This window comes from Pygocentrus nattereri, chromosome 20, assembly GCF_015220715.1.
Source record: "Pygocentrus nattereri isolate fPygNat1 chromosome 20, fPygNat1.pri, whole genome shotgun sequence".
NCBI lineage: Eukaryota > Metazoa > Chordata > Actinopteri > Characiformes > Serrasalmidae > Pygocentrus > Pygocentrus nattereri.
Genome location: NC_051230.1, coordinates 6855881 through 6878071, shown reverse-complemented (window position 1 = coordinate 6878071; position 22191 = coordinate 6855881). Strand labels below are relative to the sequence as shown.

Genomic DNA, 22191 nt, shown 5'->3' with positions numbered 1-22191 from the left:
TAAAGGGTGTTGTTTTATCAAACGGACCACTATTTTATCACTATAAACATTATATAAAAAGCCCAGAAGACACATTTAGGTTCTCTGATAGCTTTGGATTGTAAATAATACTCGAGTTTAGGCGTCATGACCCCCTGGTTCCTAAGAAATCTGATTCGGTACGTTTATCTACAGTGAACCATTTTACATCTAATCACTCTGAATGACTTTGTGTGCAAATCAACCACTGAATTATATTCACTCTAGTAAAAAAAAGCCAGATCTCCTGCAGGTAAACAGAGCGACACTGCAATACACACACATTGCATTACCACACTAACTGCCTTTCCTGATCGAACCTCGTGAACGGCTTGGAAGTGAATTTATGAGGCCGGTCAGATGTAGGCTCATTAAAAAGGGGGCTCCACAAGCAGGACTAGGCCCACTGGGGTGAAAAGTCTGCCAAAGCCTGTCAAGCTGACGAACACAGCCACGCTAACAGGAGAGGGAGTCGATGTTCGCGGTTCCTTCAGCCAAATTATAGCTCCTTAACCAGCAGCTGGTTGCTACGTCAGAGTAACGAGCTCCACCCACTCGCTGCACAGTCTGCTGTAAGCCACGCCTTCTGAAGTGAAGACTGAGCCAGAAAACTGCCACAATATCAGGTTCAGCTCAGTTTGGTCAGTTTTTCCAGATCAGTATTAATGTTGTTCTGTTCCAGCCGGTCTGTAAAGCTTAGTCGCCTGTTTAGTTTGGTGAATGGTGTTGGGATCATTTCCGGCTGATTCCAGGTTGTTTAGCTGTTCTTCTGTCTCAGCTGACGACTGGAAAGCTGCTCAGTGGTGACGATATTTTGGGAATTTAGCGGAGTCTCCTCTTCAGAGTCGGACCAAATCGGCTGGCGGTCAAATGTGATCTTAAAAGTGTTTCTGTTTGCGGCAAAGTAAGAAGTAAAAATGCTCAAACGGCTTGAGCGTCTCCTACAGCTCTCAGAGTCGTTGCTTAGCAACGGCATCTCGACCAAGTGATCCAGTGTTTGTGAAACGTCCGTGATGTTATGGAGAAGTAACAGCACGGTTGGAACGCCTCTCAGCCAATCAGCTCGCATGGCTGGAACGAATTTTGTATAAAACACATTACGTTACTCATTTTGAGTATTTTAGGCTTTTCATAAATTAGTACCATCCCGGTTCCTTTCACAGGTGGTTTGATGATGAGCTGAATCAGCTGAATCAGCAGGAGAGCAGACAGGACTTGTAAAGGGCCTCAAGAATCTCATGAGCTCGATCTTCTGATTCAGCACTGCAGACGTGGTCATCATGACTACCTAATAAAGCCAACAACAGACTAACCAGGCCAGTCTAATGAGTTTAAACAGAACCCAAAGGTTCTAAATAGAACTGTTCCTTTTACTGAAGATCCCTTGAAGAACCATATGTTTAAGTGTGTAACCTACATGATGGAGTGAGTGACAGACTAACCAGGCCAGTCTAATGAACAGAGCTCCCATTAATACCCTGCACACTTAAAAAAGATGGTTCTTCAAGGGTTCTTTAATAAAGACAATGATTCTAAATAGAACCATAACCGCTCAAAGGACTATGTATACGCTTAAAGGGCTCCCTGCATGATGAAATATCTATACAGCACCAAAAAGGGTTCTTCTATTGTGACAATCTTGACACTGTAATAACAGCAGAACCCTTTTTGGTTCTAAGCTACATAGAACCATTTTTGCAGAACCATTAAACAGAACCACATAGGTTGCAACTCATTCTCCATCCATCTGAAGAACCACTGCACCAGGCAGAGAGCCATTTAGGCATGAAAGGGGTTTAAATAGAACCCAAAGGTTCTAAATAGAACCGTTCCCTTGAAGAACCACATTTTTAAGTGTGTAACCTACATGATGGAGTCAGTGACAGTCTAGCCAGGCCAGTCTAGCAGACCCCACCACCATCACTGCTGCACTGCAGTGGGCTACACACTGCTGTCCACTACTGTCCACTAACACAGGCTGGACCTGTCCATCCTGGCTGTGTCATGACAACTGGACGGCTGTTACTCAACACATGCGACCCCACACGCCTCCCGGAGAAGACGTGCTGACGAGAAACAGTCCGAACATCGCCGACACCGCAGAAAGCCCAAACCTGCGCCTTCCAGCTAGGCTAACTAGCCGCAGCAGCTGGTCAGAAGCGAGTCCGCTGCTGTTCCTGCCGCCTCTGCGAAGCTCACTCACTTCACCCGCACTGGCCACGTTCATACTGACCGCATCGGGTTCCCGCTTTCCCTCCGAGAATATCCAGCCCCGTCCATAACATCACGGACACATCAGCACAGGGAGTCCTGCGGGCGACGAACGGACAGGGAAGCACAAAACCACACGGAGAAATCCGAGGGCCGCGTTCCAAACGGCCTACACGAACCCTAGCGAGGGCACACGAAGGGAGCACGCTCAAAGAGGGCATTTTGTAGTGTAGTTCCAAAGCTGAAGTGCAGAGGAAATTTTATTTATTTAAATTCAACTTGGAATCAAAGATCTTGAAAATTGATTCACCTTGTTTGTTCCTGGTCATATTAGGAGTGATTTACCGTGTCTTCATATATATATATATATATATATATATATATATATATATATATATATATATATATATATATTCTTTTAATAAGCTGAGAGATCTTCCCTGATACCATGTTTCACTCACATGTTACAGTAAATGTGTAATGACTTCTTATTCACGTTGACTTTAAATCTATTAATTTTCCATTTATGTTTGTGTGTGTGTGTGTGTGTGTGTAAACTAAATCTACAGTATCAATTAAAAGTATCAATTAACTACTAGAAAACATTAAATTACAGCAAAATGAAACTTTTTTCCCGGTTCATGCTAAATAAAGTTAACTGCTGGCTGACTGGCACAGTTTTGTCGCTTGTCCATCTGTTCACAATATCATCTTTTTTCTTTAAAAATCTGCAGTAAAGCTGCTCTTTTGAATACAGTAATACATCTAATTAAACTGTGTGTGTGTGTGTGTGTGTGTGTGTGAATGAATGAATGCAGCCCTTCCGTGCTTTTATTATGAAGGGTGGCAGAAGTAGGGAATAGGGAGTAGGGCGTAGGAACAACCAATCAAATTGGATGCGCTAAGAAAGTGTACACAAGAGGCGAGTCGTTTGAAAACAGCAGTAAAGCTCTGGCACGTGTCAAAATAAAAGTCCCAAGCAAAAAAAACACAGTTCTCACAAAAATAAACCTTAGGGACTTTTATTTTTCATTTATTTATTTTATGTTTGTTTTCCACCCTTCATCAAACAGAAGTGATTATAAGTAAGAATATAAAGCAGGGCTTCCCAATGCCAGACCTGGGGAACCCCAATATGAAGCATACTAGGTAACCATGTTTACACGCTATATAAAGAAGAATAAACTTCAAATTGATGACAATAACATGCACAGATTCACTAATGAGACGAAACCGATGGAATGATATTTGAAATCAGCCACAGAGGGAGACCTTTCAAAATGTCATTATGAAACTTTTATTAAACTTTATTAAAATACTGATTCGATCTGGTTGAACAGCTTTGACGATCACGCAAAAAAAGGATTTGGAAAATGTCTCAAAGTACATTCAACTTTAAAACACATCTATAAAAAGGGGAAAAGCACTGAATTATTATAATCTAACATTAATACGTAGATGCTTTTCTTCATTGGTCTCAAGTACTAATCACAGTGCTCAGTATCCAGTGTTCTTGATGGTGATCTTCTGAGCCGTCACAATCTTATAGTCCTTGATGCCTGAGAAGAAAAGCACAGCATCAAGACTGTTTCTAAAACTGCATCAGTTTAGTCCAGACTACCACAAATACAGCCCGGCGACCAGTTAAAGGAAAACAACTTAAACGAGTAAGCTGGAGAAACATAACGAGCGCAGATGCCTCCAGCCTGGTTTACTTGGATTTTGGACCAAGATGGATCAAGAAAAGTTCTAAGGCCCTTTAAAAGAGGGTTCATTGCTGGGGCATGGGCAGCAGGACCTAAGGTCACAAAGACTGCTCAACTCCCGGGTGTTTAACCCTTGTGTGGTGTTGGCATCTGTGAGACCCATGGTGTTGGTATCTTCACACTGCCTTCACACCCCCCCACATATTTATATTACACATGTGGTGTTGGGCTGAACCCGCCGGGATTGAAGTGTGGAGGTGCTGTGTCCTTCACTCTGTTCTCCTCCTACATGGCTTGCTGTTAGTGTGTGTGTATGTGTGTGAGAGAGGGTGGACAACATGGACAGGCTGCTGACTGGCTACAGCTGCTAAAAGAGGACCCTATGCTATACATTTGTGATATTTTAATGACCTGGTATTTTCTAACAGAAATCGTATTGGTTTTAAAAACAGTAATGCGGTGGATCCACCAGACCACTGAGTAACAACAACACAAACACCACACAAGGGTTAAACAGGAACAGCGGCTAAGGCATTGATCTCCATGCCTGGTTCTGGACAGCAACCTTCCTGCAGAGCTAAGTTCCAACCTGTAACAGATAAGCTGCCCTTCTCTTTGCTGAACTCTAATACATCTGATCCAGCCAAGCAGGGATTTGGGAAGAGGTTGATTAGCTGGAGCAAGAGTGGCAAATTGTGGTTGGAACTGGGCTCTGCAGGAAGGCAGCTCTGCAGGACCAGGTGGATGAAAGGTGGATGAAAGCGCACATTCAGCAACTCTGAGGCTTGAACATTCGCGTGACGTGCACGTGACCAGACAGCGTCGGTCAGCGAGAACATAGAGGTCAGTGGTGTAAAAGCCAGAGACAGCGCTCGTCAGAGGCGTGGAGGACAGTGCTACGGTCATTCACCATACTGTTGCTGTCAGACAAAAACCTGAAACCTCCAAAACGGGACAGAAGGAAAAGACTTTCTCAAGTTTTGATGCAAGTTGATGTAAAAAGACTTGGTTACGCTTTATTTGGATGGTCCCCTATAAATGATCTACAGATACTTAACTCATTAACAAAGTTTCTGCTCATATTCAGCTGATTATCAACGTTAAGGTTAAGATTAGGTTTAGGAGTAAGGGTAGGTTTTGCCCTGAGGTTAGGGTTAGGTTTAGACTTTAGACATGAAACGTCAAGGTCAGTTGCATTTAATAGATTATGAATAACACGTTTTGGGCTATTTTAACACAGAATGTGTTCAAATGCATGACACAAGTTGGTGCGTTGTAAATTAACACATCACTTTTTAGAGAGTAACTAAAATTAAAGCTAAAACAAACACAGCAGTGTCAAATGTGCTCGTTCAATATAATAAAAAAAAAACAGCAAATGTTTTCAAAAACACAAACCAAATCAAAACTATAATGTCCACTGCAAAACGAACTAAAACAAAATAGAATTACTGGGACAAATTTGTTCATTTTGTTTTTTCAGTGCATGATTGAGTTTATAAGCGGGTCCCTTCTGTGTTTGGCTGTCTTTAAGAAGAGCTTCAGCCAAGCCGAGCTCAGACGACTGTTTCAATTTTATTCTACATTTTGTTATCAAATACCTACGACCACTGCGCTCATCATAATATTAAAAATGAAAACTAAAAATAAATAAAAAAATAAATACAAAGCTAAAACTAATACTTTAGTCAGACTAACGGAAACTAAATTGAAATCAAAACCCAAAATGGAAAATTAAATAAAAATATAAACTAATAATAATAATAATAATAATAATATGATAACGCTGGTCTCTTCCAGGATGACAGTGTGCCCTCCCCAGTTCATGACAGGTCACTGAAGATTCAGTCATAATAAAAATGATTTATATGGTGTAATATTTTATTGTTTTATTGTCCAGTCAGATTTCTGTTTTGTTTTTTTTTAATTAATTTTGATTCACAAAGTAGTTAAATTAAATGAAATTGTGGTGAAGTTTGAGATTTCACGACACACTGAAACATTTCCTAAAGAACTGTTATGAGCAGTTTACACTGCCACATATAGGCCACTACAGGTTTAAACACATGGGTTTATACGTAGATGTGGGTGTCCGTCTAACTTACCCTCTCTCAGACCACTGCCATCTGAGGAGAGATGCCAATATCTCCGGTCAGTCTGCCGAGCCTGTTCTCCATTCACCCGGCTAAGGAAGGGTCCCCACAGACTGTCCTCCGTCTCAAACCTACAGCACAGGACAGATACACAGACAGTAATGGGCTGGAGATTAGGGAACCAGCCTTGTGACCGGAAGGTCACCGGTTCGATCCCCAGTGCCGACAGCACATGACTGAGGTGTCCTTGAGCAAGACACCTAACCCCCAACTGCTCCCCAGGCGCTGTGGATTGGGCTGCCCACCGCTCCGGGCATGTGTGCTCACTGCCCCCTAGTGTGTGTGTGCTCACTAGTGTGTATGTGGTGTTTCACTTCACGGATGGGTTAAATGTGGAGGTGGAATGGATTTGAAAAGATTTGTGTGTCCATGCAGCCCTGAAAACATCAGATCTGAGTCACATTAGGGCAAAATATCGGATTTGTGCCACTTCAACCTGGTAATGTGAACGTAGGGCTGTTGTGTATAAGCATGCATTACTTCCTAGCTACATTAGACTCATAGTTCCATGCATAACTATAGAAACAAAGCTCAGACACCAGACATCCGCCCAAACTGGCTGCATTACTAACGCTAAAAAAGTTCCTAGGCCTCCGATTAGTGTTATATAAGTGAACGCTGCTAACTAGTTTCTCTGGATTTCATTCAATACTGTCAACATTAGCCTATTTTACTGATGTGGTCCTTTAGGATAAAATAGTCCAAAAAACAAGACTGACGTGAAGCCCATCTGATGGTCCCGAAGCAGGGTGAGAACCTCAAGCAGCGAGGAGCCACTGGGAACGTCAAGGCGATACTCTGAGGACGAGCCGTCAGCTTTCAGCACCTCCACCCGCACAGGGACATTGGTCAGGCTTGGCAGGACTTCCACAACCGGAGCAGCATCCAGAACAAGAGTGTCTGTTCAGGAAAATAAAAGAAAAAAAATCTGTTGCTATTTGATGATGCGCTGGTTCTAATCTGCTGAAGTTAGTCAACAAATTTGATTAGTCGTTAGCGAAACAGATCAGGCAAGAGAAAAGGTGCTGTGCCCTGCTCTGTGACGTCGGTATGAGAGCACTCCTAGAAATAAAAGGGGCCAGAATGGGTTGTTTGGAGCAGAGCTATAGGAGAACCACTTTTGATTCCCTAAAGAACCTTTTAGTGGATGGTTCTACAAAGGGCTCACATCCTACATGTTTCCTGCATGTTATTTTCCCTCCCTGATGTCCACTTATAATGTTAGTGTTGTTTTACGTAACGAAAACAGTTATATTTCTTTTTTACGTGACATTTTTACGTTACGTTTATCTTCCAACCTGACCTTGTTCCTTAGATTGAAACAAGCCATTTTTGTTACTGTGCCTTTAAGACTGATTTATGTAAATGAGGTCCTTTCTGATTGGCCACCCCATATTGTGGCTTTTTTCAAAAAGCAGTCCAGGCAGACACCCTCCTTATGTGAATGGGTAGAGCTAAAGTGCTGGGGGGTAAATAAATGGCTAGATGGTCATAAATACAGTAGTTTTTGTGACATCACAGAATCCAAACAGGCTGTTTATGCAAATTTACATTTACGGCATTTGGCTGACGCTCTTATCCAGAGCGACTTACAATTTGATCATTTTACACAAGTAGGCCAAGGTGGTGTTAGGAGTCTTGCCCAAGGACTCTTATTGGTATAGGGTGCTTGCCCTGGTTGGGGATTGAACCCCAGTCTACAGCGTAGAAGGCAGAGGTGTTAACCACTACACTAACCAACCACATGGTAGGTAACTTCTAGACTTTAAACTTCATAACGGTTTAAGCTACAGACATGATACACATTTTAGACCCGCCCTTAACTGGCTAGCATGAATAATTCGGCTTGGAAAATCATCTGAAGTCCTGATATTATTGCTCTGTTTTTTGGCTTTCCTATTCCAACAACGTGTTAACACGTTCACACATCAGATGCCCTCACCATCCAGAGTGATTTCATCCACCTGTGACCATCCATCAGCCAGAACTCCAGCTCCAAAATCACCCAAAGTTAGTTAACCCGATGTGGTTATATTACATCTCTGCCTTTAGCCTTCATATTATAAACACAGAGTTCAAAAATAGTGCCATGATTCCCACCAGAACACCCAGAGGAACCTGCCATCACTAGCCAGAGTGAGAGAAACCAGCTCTAACATCCCACAACCCAGAAATACGGCACAAACACACGGCCAGATCACTGTAAAACCTGCCCTCAGCTTTAGCCTTCCTATAAAAGGGTTAAAGATCATGAGCATGAAGAACCCTTTTAAAGGCTGATGGATCTCTACACTCTCTTTTTCTCAGAACCTCATTAGAAACCTCAGTCATTCTGACTGCAATTCATCATACGAAATGTAGGGGGCGATGTGGTTTTGTTGTTTTGTTTCAACATGAAAGAGCAAACTGTGTTTTCACACAGGTGTAATATCTGAACAGGTGTAAATAGCTGAACATATAAAATACATGACCACAGAAAGTGAGACTGATAGCGGTCTGTACCGTCCTCATTGCGGCACTCGTGGCTCTTCAGGTGGAGATAGGAGCGTTGTTGTAGAGCAGGCAGGGTCTGGGAGATAGCCATTGCATTGTGGTACGTCCCCTTTCTAGCGTCTGAACGGAGAGCTTCCATAGAGGTGGAGCACTCCTTCACCTGACTGCCCATTGCCAGTAAAGCCTGAGGAGCAAAGGAGGAGGTAGTCACGATGTCCAATGTGTCTTTTCTAAGAACTGTTTTGCTTCTGCATCAAACAGTGTTTAAGAGCACATTCTAAACAGGGGGTTCTTCAACTCAAGGAGACATCTGAGTGCTTAAGGTGGCATGGGAGAACTTGAACAAAAAGCAGCTTCATATCACAAGAATTATGGACGATGATAAATAATTGCCCCCCTTTTGAAGGCATATGATTCCCTAAATGTAAATAAAGCCCAGCAGTGAGGAGCTGAATTTTACCCTCCCCTGCTGTCACTGAAGACAGGCCGGGTTGCCTACAGAGAACCGCTAGTAACTGTTAAAGAAGCAATGTTCTTCTTTATTTGATGGATTTCATACACCACCCTCTGTAACAGTTCCAAGGCACCCAAAAACAAGGGATAAGGGTAAAAATAAGAAATGGACTGGGCCTTTGTCTTGGATCAGTGGAAAACAGATAATGAGGAAAAGGGATTGGAGGGCTCAGAGGAAACACCAAACTATTCAGATATTCTTGGTTAATAAAGGTCAGGTCAGCTTTGACCGGCTTTTATCATTTAAGCCTGTTTTTCACAATCTGAAAGGAAAAAATTGATCCTAACGCAGCACTTATATTCTAGAGAAGTCTTATTCACTTGAACCCTGAAACATACCTGCAAAGCCAGTCCAGTGCTGAATTCATTGCCTATGTGTCCATCAGCTTGCTGGGAGTGCTGAAGCTTCTGTTTGATGGTAGCCAGAGCTTTGCTCAGCTCCTCCTCATTCCTCACTGGGGTTCCAGCTTCTTTCAGACACTGCAGAGCCATGCCTGCCATCGCATACGAGTCTGTGAGGGGTGAGAGAGGATACCTCCTTAAATGTGTGTTGCTTGGGGAAAAATGTATATCGCTGCTGACGGAACAAAACCTTGTATCTCCATTGTTGATGTTTTTCAGGCTTTGACAATTTGAAAAAAAAACTGTTGCCCTTTACATTCTGTAGAAATTTCATGATGAATGGACCAAAAGAAATGGCCTGAAATGGCTTGGAAAAAATTCTGGTTCCATTGACTTGCATTAAAAGTAAAGCAGGTTTTTCCTTCTCCTGTAAAGTTACCATTTTGGAGATACAAGGTTTTGTTCTGACAGCAGTGATATGCAGTTTTTCTCTTAAGCCAAATCATTCAATGAACCCATCAACCAATTAGACAACCTTTATTTTTTAAACTCAAGGCACAATGAGTTTCACCCTCACTTACAAAATATCCAAGCCAGAGGGGGACCCTCGGGGCCTTCTAGGCCTTCAGAGAGGGCCCAATGACTTCTATTACCTACAAAAATGCATGTCTATAATTTTGAATTCATTTTTATTCAATAGAATGAAACTTGCATTGAAACTGTGCAAGTGTGGCAGTACTCCTCGTTTCATGTTTACATTTTGGTTGGAAACAAAAGGGTTCAGTTCTTGAAACACCTACTGGAAAACTGGCCAATCAGGAATCATTTTCCTCTGTAGTATTGTGGTGGAATAGCTAAACAAGCTCTCCTATTGGTTAGGACCTTAGGAGCTGAAGACTCTCAGCATCATCAGAAAGTGGCAGAGGAATCACACACACACACACACACACACATCTTCTAAGCCACTTCTCCTTCTGGGTCGTGGGAGAAGCAGGAGCCTATCCAATGTGTCATTGGGCAGAAGCCAGGATACACCCTGGACAAGTCACCAGTCCATCGCAGGGCAGACAGACAGACACACACATTCACACACACCTAATGGCAATTTATCATATCCAATTAGACTGACTGCATGTCTTTGGACTGTGGGAGGAAACCCACGCAGACACGGGGAGAACATGCAAACTCCACACAAAAAGGACCCTGGTCACCCGGCCAGGGAATCAAACCCAGGCCCTTCTTACTGAGAGGGGACAGGGCCGCCTGCAGAGGAATAAACTAACCACATTTTGATTAACAGTCGGTGGGACTGATATCATTAGAAAAATCAGGCCTTCTGGAAGTTCTAGATATGTCACTGGCTGTAAATACAAGCGCCAGCCCAATTACTGGGTTGTTAGAAACGTTTTGACTGCGTTTTTCATCACAGTTTGCCACTGAGCTGAGCGTTATACAAAAAAAGGATTCAAAAAGTAAAGAAAATCCAGAATAATAAAAGTGTAACAAAGAAAGTAAAATAAAGCCTAATGGCATAATTAAACACACACTTAAATGGTAGTTCTTCAAGGGTTCATAGTGAACCCTTGAACCCTGAAAGGGTTCTTTGCATCGTGAAAGTTTCTTCATATTGCTGGAAAAGAGGGTCTATGTAGCATCAAAAGGGTTCCTCTATTGCAACAAGCCTGACATCATGACATTGTAATAATATCAGAACACTTTTTGGTGCCACAGAGAACCCTTTTCAAAAAAGGTCCTGTAGAGAACCATATATAGCACATTCTCCACTAATCTGAAGAACCCTTTCATGATGCAAATTACCCTTTAAATATTCATTGAGTGTTTATGGCTATGTAGAGCCATTGTTTTTTCACTAAAGAACCCTTGAAAAACCATCATTGTTATGTGTGTAGTACCAAAATAGAGTATGGAACCCTTTCATGATGCAAAGAACCCTTAAATCATGCAAAGGGATCTTGGAGTGGTCATGGTTTTATATAGAACGATTTTCTTTACTAATGAACCCTTGAAGAACCATCATCTTTAAGTGTGCATTACTCAAGGCAAATTAAATGTAGGCGCTTTAAACAATTGAAACCATAATCAGATCAAAACAAGCAAAGGAAATCAATAAGTGGAATAAACACAAACGAAACACAAATGTAGTAAATTAACTTAGGCGCGTTCAGTGTCTTTAGTTTTGCGCTGGAGCTAAACTTAATGGAAGATGGTTCCTTTAAATCATGTCAAGTTGGTAAATAATCTGAAATAGACCTGCTTATCGCTACTGTTTTTCATCATTTGAAAATGCCTATTGTCCTTTACATTGTGTGTAAACTTCATGGTCATTGGACCAAATTAAACAGCCCAAAATTGCTTGGACAGAACTTCTGGATCCATTGATGTACGTTAAAAAGAAACTGTACTGTGTGAAAGTTTTAGGCAGCCAAGACATATTTTCAAAATCTATTTATTTGTGTTGTTTGTGTTTATTTGCTAAGAAAAGTGTTAATATTTGAATAAACAAAATGTATAGAATATTAATTAATAATGAACATACACACACACACACACACACACATATATATATATATATATATATATATATATATATATATATATATATATATATATATATATATATTGCTGTTGTCGCTCATCTCTCCAAAATGGTAACTTTACAGGAGAAGGAAAAAACCTACTTTACTTTTAATGTAAGTCAATGGAACCAGACGTCTTTCCAAGTCATTTTGGTCAGTTTCTTTTACTCCATTCATCACGAAACTTACACACAATGTAAAGGGTCTCAGGCATTTTCAAATTATGTCAAAAAGTGAAAAACATTAAAAACGGAGATACAAGGTTTTCTTCCAACAGCAGTGATATATAGTGATTTTCTGGATGTCAGTGTGTTTGTTTACCCATTTCCAAGCCTCTCCTCGAGGAAGCCCAGTATTATATGTAGTTATAAAGCAGCTCCTGGTTTGACCAATCAGTGCTCAGTAAATTGAGCTCATGATGTCATTGATGATATTAACGAGTCTCTGTGGCGGCTGTGAAGGTGTCCAGGAAAAATATGGACCCAAGAAATTCTTGTTAGTTTTATTGTTTTTATGTTTATTTGAATTATGAATACAACTTTATTCTACTGTATATTGTGATAAACTCACTGCTGAGGTCAACTGTTTAAAATTTTGCTTAGATGCCTAAAACCTTCGCACAGTACTGTGCGTTTTTTCCAAGTTACTATTTTGGAGATTTTTCGGGGTTTCGAGGATCGAGGTTTGGTTCCAACAGCAACGTTGTGTTGCTTCTATTTATGTATGAAATAAAGAACGAGGGCATCTAAAACAGTAAAAAAATGTAGTATCAGGAATTTTGAAGCCTGAATTTGATCTTTTATTCAAGCGCAAAAAGCAAACTTCAGATTTCAAACATGTCATGATTGATCATTTAGGACAAGGTGAAAATTTGACTTTTTCAATGACATCCTTGTTTCAAAGGCATCATAAAAAGGCCTCCTAAAATGGTTGAAGTATAAAGGACATCCCCCATCCTTGTAACAAACCCCTGAAAGTGAACTCTGGTTTCTGGTAAGTTCTTTAGCCTCACCGATGCATAAGGAGTCGCCGTGCTTGATCTGGCCGTGCTGGACGGCGTGGATGAGTTTGTGACTGACGTGTGAGCTGACCCTCACTCCACTCACACACAGAGCCAGAATGCCCAGAGAGTACTGGTAGTAGTTGGTCAGGGGACGGTGGCTCACTGAAGAGAGTAAATCATTAGTGCTGAGTCATGTATCGATATCAGGATAACACGATATATATCAGCAACGTGTTCACAGAACTTGATTTGTTTTGTTTGTTTAAACCCCAATATTACATTTTAAATCACATATAAACTTTTGTAATGAAAGAATAATTATATTAAATATTCAGTCTTAACGTTAGTAACTAAATAATACAGAGTTTCAGGATTTAACAGAAATGGGGGGGGCGGGGTAAAGACAGAGAGAGAGAGAGAGAGAGAGAGAGAGAGAGAGAGAGAGAGAGAGAGAGAGAGAGAGAGAGAGGGAGGACAAAGACAGAGAGAAAGAAAGAAGGGTGGATAAAGACAGAGAGAGAGAGACAGACAGACAGACAGACAGACAGACAAAGAGAAAAAGGAGAGATGGGCAAGGGAGAGAAAAAGAGAAAGACAGACACAAAGAAAAAGAGAGAGCAAGAGAGTGAGAGAGTGAGAAGAGAGAGAGCAAGAGAGAGAGAGAGAGAGAGAGAAAAAAAGAGAGCAACAGAGAAAGAAGGAGGACAAAGGCAGAGAGAGAGAAAGAAGGGTGGATAAAGACAGAGAGAAAAAGGAGAGAGTTGGGGCAAGAGAGAGAAATAGAGAAAGACAGACACAAAGAAAAAAGAGAGCAAGTGGGTGAGAGAGTGAGGAGAGAGCAAAAGAGAAAAAGAGACAGAGACAGAAAGAGAGAGAGCGAGAGAGAAAGAAGAGAGACAAAGGCAGAGAGAAAGAGTGTGGATAATGAGAGAGAGACAGACAGAGAGACAAAGAGAAAAGGGGACAGATGGAGCAAGAGAGAGAAAGAGAAAGACAGACACAAAGAAAAAGAGAGCAAGAGGGTGAGATAATGAGAAGAGAGAGAGAGAGAGAGAGAGAGAGAGAGAGAGAGAGAAAGAGGGAGAGACAAAGAGAAAAAAGAACAAGAAGGGCATGAGAGACAAGAAGAGAGAGACAGAGAAAAAGGCAGAGGGAAAGAGAGTGAGCGAGAGAGCGGGAGAGAGAGAGCGGGAGAGAGAGAGCAAGAGAAAAAAGTGAGAAAGAGATACAGAAAGACAGACAGAAAAAGACAAAAAGAGACAGACACAGAGAGAGAAAGAGAGAGAGTGGGGGGTACTGACAGAGAGCAAGACAGAACGGGACAGAAGAGGCGAGGAAGAGCTGGACAAAGAAAGAGAGGGAAGGACAGACAGACAGAAGACAGAGACACTGAGGTCTCGAAAGACAGAAAAAGGGAGAACGACAGAGTGTATGTGTGTGTGTGAGAGAGAGAGAGAAAAAGAGAAAGAGAGAGAGACTCACATGCAATGTGCTCTTTCTCCTTCTCCATCTGTCTCTTGAGGTGGGTGAGCAGGGCGTCGCTGGACTCTCCCTCAGACAGAGTGAGACTGTCCAGGTCGTGGCACGAAGACTTCAGAGCCAGAATGTACAGAGCCAGGCGGCCCACCACCATCTGACCCCCACTGAGAGATCTGAACACATACAAAACTCATCAGGGGATTAACTCGCTAGGCAGAAGGGGGCTTCTAATAGGGTCTCCACGTAAAATGTGCTCTTCAAGACATTTTTTCAGGCCTGTCACAGGCCTGTTACATAATGACCTGATTGCAAGTATGGGGGCAGTCATAGGCTGGTGGTTAGGGAACCCGCCTCGTGACCGGAAGGTCACCGGCTTGATCCCTAGAGCTGAGAGCACATGACTGAGGTGTCCTTGAGCAAGACACCTAACCCCCAACTGCTCCCTGGGTGCTGTGGATAGGGCTGCCCACCGCTCTGGGCAAGTGTGCTCACTGCTCGTGTGTGTATGTGCACTCACTAGAGTGTATGTGGTGTTTCACTTAATGGATGGGTTAAATGTGGAGGTGAAATTTCCCCATCATGGGACTAATAAGGGTCACTTAATCTTAATTAGTCCCCTTAACTGCAATCAGACAAAGTGAGTGCAGTGATTTTCAGCGTTTATAATTCTCAATTAAATGTTTTGGTTGCGTAAACACTAATCTCTGCAGCACTTTGGCCTGGAAGCTCCCTAGTTTGACATGCCTGAGTTAGGAGTTACAAAGCATCCACAGCTAATAGGCAAGATAGCTAATCAGTTAATCTGACTATTATGTACATTAATAGTTACATAAATGCCTTTAAAACTTGACGGTTTAATTGTTAATCGTAGTTAATTATACTGTAAGCTAAATGTTCATGATTGTGTCAGGCCTACACTTTAATAAACGGGTCATTCTACAGAAACGCCCACTTTTCTATGTCTCCATAGGAGTCACTGGTGTTACTGGTCCTCACTGGTGTTAGACATAAGAAAAGTAACGCCAGAGACGTTTTTAATGAAAAACGCATTTTATAAAACGGCTGCTACAGAGCATCAAACCGCATGTTCTCAATCATGGAATCTCCACTGAAATATGCAATTTAATCCATTTGTGCTCTATTTTTTCACCGTTACCTCAGAATTAAGTCGGTCACACCAGTGACGTCAGCTAAAAGCTCCATATGAAATCATGAGCTGAATGAGAAAATCTCTGATAACTGAAAGACACAGTGGACTCACCGTGTACTTTTCTTCATACATCCTCAGAAAACGGGTAAAAGGAAGTTGAGTGATGTCATCAGCGTGACTTTTATTTCAAAATAAGAGATTTTGGTTATGCAGTTACACCAGTGACACGACTGGGGACCACAACTTTTAGGATATATTTTATAATATTTATTTGGCATTTGTTTTCTTTGTGTCATTTAATTTATATATTCCATAGTCATGTATAGATTATTATTATTATTAGTTAAATATTATTAGTAGTAGTTAAAATTGCAGAAAAATTCGTTTTTTCTCTTCAAAATATGGCCTCAGCCTTCACACACGACTGTGGGGACGAGCTCTTCTGTGGTTCTTGGAATTCTATTAATTGATTGATTTGAAAACCAAATGTTGCTGAATTGAAATTGGGGCTCAAGAAGGTGTAATAGTTAAAATAACTTATTGTTTTATTTGAAAATATAAATAAGTTGTAATCCTAACGTGTTTTTTTTTTAAAGTGTAATACACGTGTAAAGGCTAGGGACAAAAAAATGGACGTTTCTGTAAAATGACCCAAACATGGAACTGAGTGTGGCTAAATGTACCCAAACATTGAGTGCACAGCCATTTCATGGTAACAAAACCAGGTATTCTTTCTTGGTGAACTTTAAGAGAGAAGAAAACATTTAAAAGAATGAAAGTGTCTCCAAGCTGACGGAAGTGTGTGCACTTTCTCAGAATATCATGGACTCGGCAGCATGTATGAGCTCTTTACTTCTGAATGTCTTCGTGGAGTTTGGTTTTGAGCTGGTTGAGGTGCTGGCTCTCCTTGGCCAGGTTGTGGTGAGTGGACAGGCGCAGGGCAATGTGGACGCTGGGGTTGGGCAGAGAGTCCGGCTCTTCAGTGGAGCGCAGCAGCTCCTTATTGAGCCTCAGCACGAGTTCGTCATGATCCGTCACTGTGGGGTCAGTGTGCAACAGAAAAGGCACATGAAGTACGTAAGAACACATTCACACACATTTAACCCCCCAATGGCCTGGGGTCCTCAATAGCCATTGGAACCATAAAAATGCCAATGAGATATCTACAGTGCTCTGCAACCATCAGCGAGCACCTTTCGCTTCTGTAATTTCCAGTCATAACAAAATATTCCGTATCTTTTGCAGTGGTTAGAGTCTCTAACCTTTAACGCTCTTTACCTTTATTACACCTTCCACTTATTTCAGGAGACTCGCTTTCAGTTTCCTAAAGAAATCTGCAGGGATACTGATCTTATTCCCAAACACATTCAGTGATGTTGAGGTCTGGATCACGATTGGGGCTTGATTTTCTCCTCTCTCTCAAAGATGAAAGCTGTAAGTGCTGTTTATCTGATGGAGACAGGTTTGCTGTCCACTAACTCTTGCACGGTTGTTAGAAGCCGCACGTTCTCTGTAGCTTTTAAAAACTTCTGATACTTTCATTTAATTTTCTCCTTCCTGCAATTATATCCTCAGAAATACCTCCTGAAAATGAACAACTTGTACTTAATGGCTATTGTGAGTGGAAATTCTAATTTATTATAATTTCTAAATGCAAAGCATTTCTCGTTTAATTAGGTGTCTATTCCTGTCTTTGGTCCCCTGACCCCGGGCCCCAAAAACACAGAAGAGTCAATTTCTTATATTTTGGCATTTTATTGTTTTCCTCCTAGACCACTCATGACATCTGTATAGTTTATGCACCCAAAAAGAGTCATAATACAACCCCAATTCCAATGAAGTCGGGACGTTGTGTAAAACATAAATAAAAACAGAATACGATGATTTGCAAATCCTTTTCAAGGTATATTCAATTGAATACACTACAAAGACGAGACATTTAATGTTCAAACACATAAACTTCGTTGTATTTTGCAAATATTCACTCATTTTGAATTTGATGCCTGCAACACGTCCCAAAGAAGTTGGGACAGGGGCGTGTTTACCACTGTGTTACATCACCTTTCCTTTAACAACACTCAATAAGCGTTTGGGAACTGAGGACACTGATTGTTGAAGCTTTGTAGGTGGAATTCTTTCCCATTCTTGCTTGATGTACAACTTCAGTTGCTCAACAGTCCGGGGTCTCCGTTGTCGTATTTTGCGCTTCATAATGCGCCACACATTTTCAATGGGAGACGGTCTGGACTGCAGGCAGGCCAGTCTAGTACCCGCACTCTTTTACTACAAAGCCACGCTGTTGTAACACGTGCAGAATGTGGCTTGGCATTGTCTTGCTGAAATAAGCAGGACGTCCCTGAAAAAGACGCTGCTTGGATGGCAGCAGATGTTGCTCCAAAACCTGTATGTACCTTTCAGCATTAATGGTGCCTTCACAGATGTGCCAGTTCCCCCTGCCATGGGCACTAACACCCCCCCACACCATCAGAGATGCTGGCTTTTGAACTTTGTGTCTGGAGGACACAACCTCCATGATTTCCAAAACCAATTTGAAATGTGGACTCGTCAGACCACAGGACACTTTTCCACTTTGCATCAGTCCATCTCAGATGAGCTCTGGCCCAGAGAAGCCGGCGGCGTTTCTGGGTGGTGTTGATATGTGGCTTCCCTTTACATGGCAGAGTTTTAACTTGCACTTGTAGATGGAGCGACGAACTGTGTTCACTGACAGTGGTTTTCTGAAGTGTTCCTGAGCCCATGTGGGAATATCCGTTACAGAATGATGTCGGTTTTTAATGCAGTGCTGCCTGAGGGATCGAAAGTCACAGGCATTCAGTGTTGGTTTTCTGCCTTGCTGCTTACTTGCAGAGATTTCTCCAGATTCTCTGAATCTTTTGATGATATTATGGACTGTAGATGATGAAATCCCTAAATTCCTTGAATTGCACGTTGAGAAACATTGTTCTTAAACTGTTGGACTATTTGCTCACGCAGTTGTTCTCAAAGTGGTGACCCTCGCCTCGTCCTTGCTTGTGAACGACTGAGCCTTTCAGGGACGCTCCCTTTATACCCAATCATGACACTCACCTGTTTCCAATTAACCTGTTCACCTGTGGAATGTTCCAAACAGGTGTTTTTCTGAGCATTCCTCAACTTTCCCGGTCTTTTGTTGCCCCTGTCCCAACTTCTTTGGAACGTGTTGCAGATCAAATTCAAAATGAGTGAATATTTGCAAAAAACAATAAAGTTTATCCGTTTGAACATTAAATATCTCGTCTTTGTAGTGTATTCAATTCAATATAGGTTGAAAAGGATTTGCAAATCATCGTATTCTGTTTTAATTGTTTATACAATGTCCCAATTTCACTGGAATTGGGGTTGTATCTTTTGGATGATCATTCTTCTTCATCTTTCTCTCTTTTTTAATGTAAAATTGGTTTCTATTAGTCGATTCACTGTAAAATTTTCAAAAAAGTGTAAGAGGCATCTGGAAACTGAACACTGAACTGTCTCGACCCTGATTTTGGATTTGCCCAAAATAAATCTCGCTTTTCTCCGGCATATGCGTCCATCAAAGTATAAAAAAAAAACAGTGATTTGTATTTAGCGTTCCACACACTGTGCTGCACTAAATCCAAGTCTATGGTCTCTTAGTAATCAAACATGCAGTTGGGAAGTGTTTCTAATTATTGATGACGCCCTCGATCCACTCAGGCTTAATTTATCACAATAATGATAAATATTGTCCTACTGCCAAGCCGTTAATCCCTTTAAATCTGTCCCTCCTCTTGCACACGTTCGCCCTATTCAACCCGAAGCAGCGTGAGGAACAGAACAAACTGAAAAAAGGCAGTTGAGTCAGGGAGAAGGAAAAGTTACAGGATTCTGCAATGTGCTAACAAGCTTTCTATGGATGAATGAGTCATGCTCAGTGCTCGATAAAACAGCGGACACACATACGAGTTCAAGGCCTCTCTCATCTGCCCCGTTCACACTGCTGCCTCAGCAGCGCGAGTTCACGGAGCTACTGAGACTGACAAGCATGTGACTGTCTGTAAAAACTGCCTCTGTCATAAACAAAGAGAGCAAAGTACAGTGAAAACAACATTCCTCCAACTTCAGGATGAAGGAATCCAAGTCCATGTTCTAACCTATGCGACCCATTTCCGAAATCTGACAACTGTAACTCATCAAAATGAATACTTATCCCAGTCTTATGGTTCCAAGCTTATGGCTTGATGGATTTAAAGGTGCGGTCTGTAAGATTTAGGGGGAATGTGGTATACAAAATCATGTTTTCATTAGTTTACAGTCACTTGTAACTACAAATCCTTTTCTTTAGCTTAGATTGAGCCCTTCATATCTACATAGGAAGCAAGTCCTTTACCAGCAGAGGCCGCTATATTGCACCACTATGTCTCTACAGCAAGAAAAAGCAAGGGACGGGGTTTGTTTCTTAATGAAAACATCAAGAAACTCAGGACAGGCAATGGCAGAAAACCTGACGGCTACATCAGGTTCTTCTACACGCTTGGAAAGGGAGGGGTGAGGGAGTTGGCATTCAGTTGTTTGCAAGGTGTATGGTGGTTGGTTAGTGTAGTGGTTAACACCTCTGCCTTCTATGCTGTAGACTGGGGTTCAATCCCTGACCAGGGCAAGCACCCTATACCAATAAGGGTCCTTGGGCAAGACTCCTAACACCACCTTGGCCTACCTGTGTAAAAATGATCAAACTGTAAGTCGGTTTGTGTAGAGTTACATAAAGAATCCCCTCACTATTCTCTTATCAGGCGTACCCAGCTTGTATCCTTTATAACCGCATCATCATTTATCAACTAAAGTTAATATCATGGGAACAATCAAACAGGACTTACCACATATACATGAAGACCCTCAGTCAAGCACAATGATAACTAAACAACAGTTAAAGGGCAACTCAACAGATTTTTCAAGACTGCGGCATATTTCAGTGGTTTAGATGTAAACAAAATCGCTCGGAGTGGCTTGATGAGAAATGCTTAGAGAGAAATTTACCGACTTGGATTTCTTTACAGCGCCAGTGACAAGACGCAGGGGTCACAATGTCTACAACACAAATAAAGCCATTTTATTTACTATCCAAACCCACCAGTCAACCTACATGTGTCTTCTGAGTTCTATATATAATGTTGATGATGATAACATAGTAATAAATCTAAAATCATAAGTTTCTCTACTGGCCATTTTGCCTTAAATCACCCTGTATGTTCCTCTTCACCTTGAATGGATTTCAAATACATTCTAAGCCCAAACCTTCCCAAAACTGCCTCAAAATAAGATTGAACTATTTTGGCTTACAGCGCCCTGCATGTATTCCTCCACCAAGAACGGATTAAAATAAATGGGATTAAAATACATCTTGAGCCAAAACCTGATCACAAAACTATCATAAAACAACGTCTCAGAGACCAAGCAGCTAATATCTAACTTTCTGTGAGGGAGCATGTAGAGGTATAAAACATCTGGATCCTCTCACCACCGCTGTGAAGAATTCCAGCTCGACAAGTTTCTCTAGAAACTTGAGCATTTCACACCAAACCTCTCTGAATGACTGTGTGTACACCACAACCCTTTATGTAGAATCTATCTATCTATCTATCTATCTATCTATCTATCTATCTATCTATCTATCTATCTGTCTGTCTGTCCATCTAGCTATCTGTCTGTCTGACTGTCTGTCTGTCTGTCCATCTAGGTATCTGTCTGTCTATCTGTCTTCTGTCTGTCTGTCTATCTATCTATCTGTCTGTCTATCTATAAACCCAGATTCTATTAACGTTATAAAATCTGCTCTGAGCACTTGGTCAGTTTGTTATTACTATGCTACTGCTATGTCATTACAGGCTGGCCAGGGAAACATTAAGAGCAGAGAAGGGAGAGATTTAAATCATACCACACGGTGATCCCGCTGTCAGTGCAGCCAGGGCAGCTACAACGAGGAGAATCGCCTTCATTTTGGGCTGACCTGGACAAAACAAACCAGCAGACCACACACTTACACACACAGGACTCGCAGAGTAAGAACAGGTTGACGGACACCAGGCTTACCTGCCTTTCACGGTCCTGAGCTGCGAATCGAGGCCAAAACTCGGCGGTGCCCACTTATAAATCTAACTGTCCATGACATTTTCAGCCCTGCCTCGCTGGTCATATGACCACAGCTACCAAAACAAGGCGGAGTCAGAAACACCCGACACCGCGAGTGAATATGAACTAAACTACCAGCAGGATTTCACGTTCTCTCATTTTTACAGGTAAAACACGTGAATTAAAGTAAAAAAAAAAATAAATAATAATAATAATTTATATATATATATATATATATATATATATATATATATATATATATATATATATATATATATATATATATATATATATATATATATGATACTTGATTTAATATATTTATTAAAAATAATTATATATATAAATAATAAATAAATAGTAATAATAAATAATAGTAATGTATTTTTCTATTTCACAT

General features: G+C 41.3%; 2 protein-coding genes across 5 annotated transcripts in view; both read right to left on the bottom strand.

Annotated features, from left to right (window-relative positions):
- Positions 1 to 2385, bottom strand: part of rabl6b (RAB, member RAS oncogene family-like 6b) — a 30155-nt gene extending 27770 nt beyond the window's left edge. For 2 of the 3 annotated variants that reach the window (XM_017711168.2, XM_017711169.2), the window contains exon 1: positions 2252 to 2385. The gene's annotated coding sequence lies outside the window, so the exon portion shown is untranslated. Of the gene's footprint in view, positions 1 to 1885; positions 1904 to 2251 lie in introns of those variants that run through there. The other variant, XM_037531765.1, reaches the window with a different exon arrangement.
- A 1117-nt stretch (positions 2386 to 3502) lies between these two features.
- Positions 3503 to 21886, bottom strand: tcn2 (transcobalamin II). 2 transcript variants are annotated; one of them, XM_017711172.2, is made up of 10 exons: positions 21753 to 21886; positions 21598 to 21669; positions 16519 to 16702; positions 14519 to 14688; positions 13046 to 13198; positions 9434 to 9606; positions 8591 to 8765; positions 6808 to 6988; positions 6041 to 6159; positions 3503 to 3788 (listed from the first exon to the last, which is right to left on the bottom strand). In XM_017711172.2, exons 2-10 carry the CDS (start codon positions 21656 to 21658, stop codon positions 3727 to 3729), a joined length of 1278 nt encoding a protein of 425 aa, XP_017566661.1. In that variant the 5' UTR covers positions 21659 to 21669; positions 21753 to 21886; the 3' UTR covers positions 3503 to 3726. The 2 variants fall into 2 exon arrangements, with proteins under 2 accessions (XP_017566661.1, XP_017566662.1); XM_017711173.2 differs by having other exon boundaries at positions 21757 to 21848.
- Between the last annotated feature and the right edge of the window lie 305 nt (positions 21887 to 22191).

Excerpts from the sequence above, each read along its gene's own strand:
- tcn2 (XM_017711172.2), bottom strand. The coding sequence starts at position 21,658 with ATGAAGGCGATTCTCCTCGTTGTAGCTGCCCTGGCTGCACTGACAGCG. Across the intron at positions 14,689-16,518 it reads CTCCACGAAGACATTCAGAA|ATCTCTCAGTGGGGGTCAGA; the intron begins GTAAAGAGCTCA and ends GTATGTGTTCAG. Across the intron at positions 13,199-14,518 it reads GGAGAAAGAGCACATTGCAT|TGAGCCACCGTCCCCTGACC; the intron begins GTGAGTCTCTCT and ends TACTCTCTTCAG.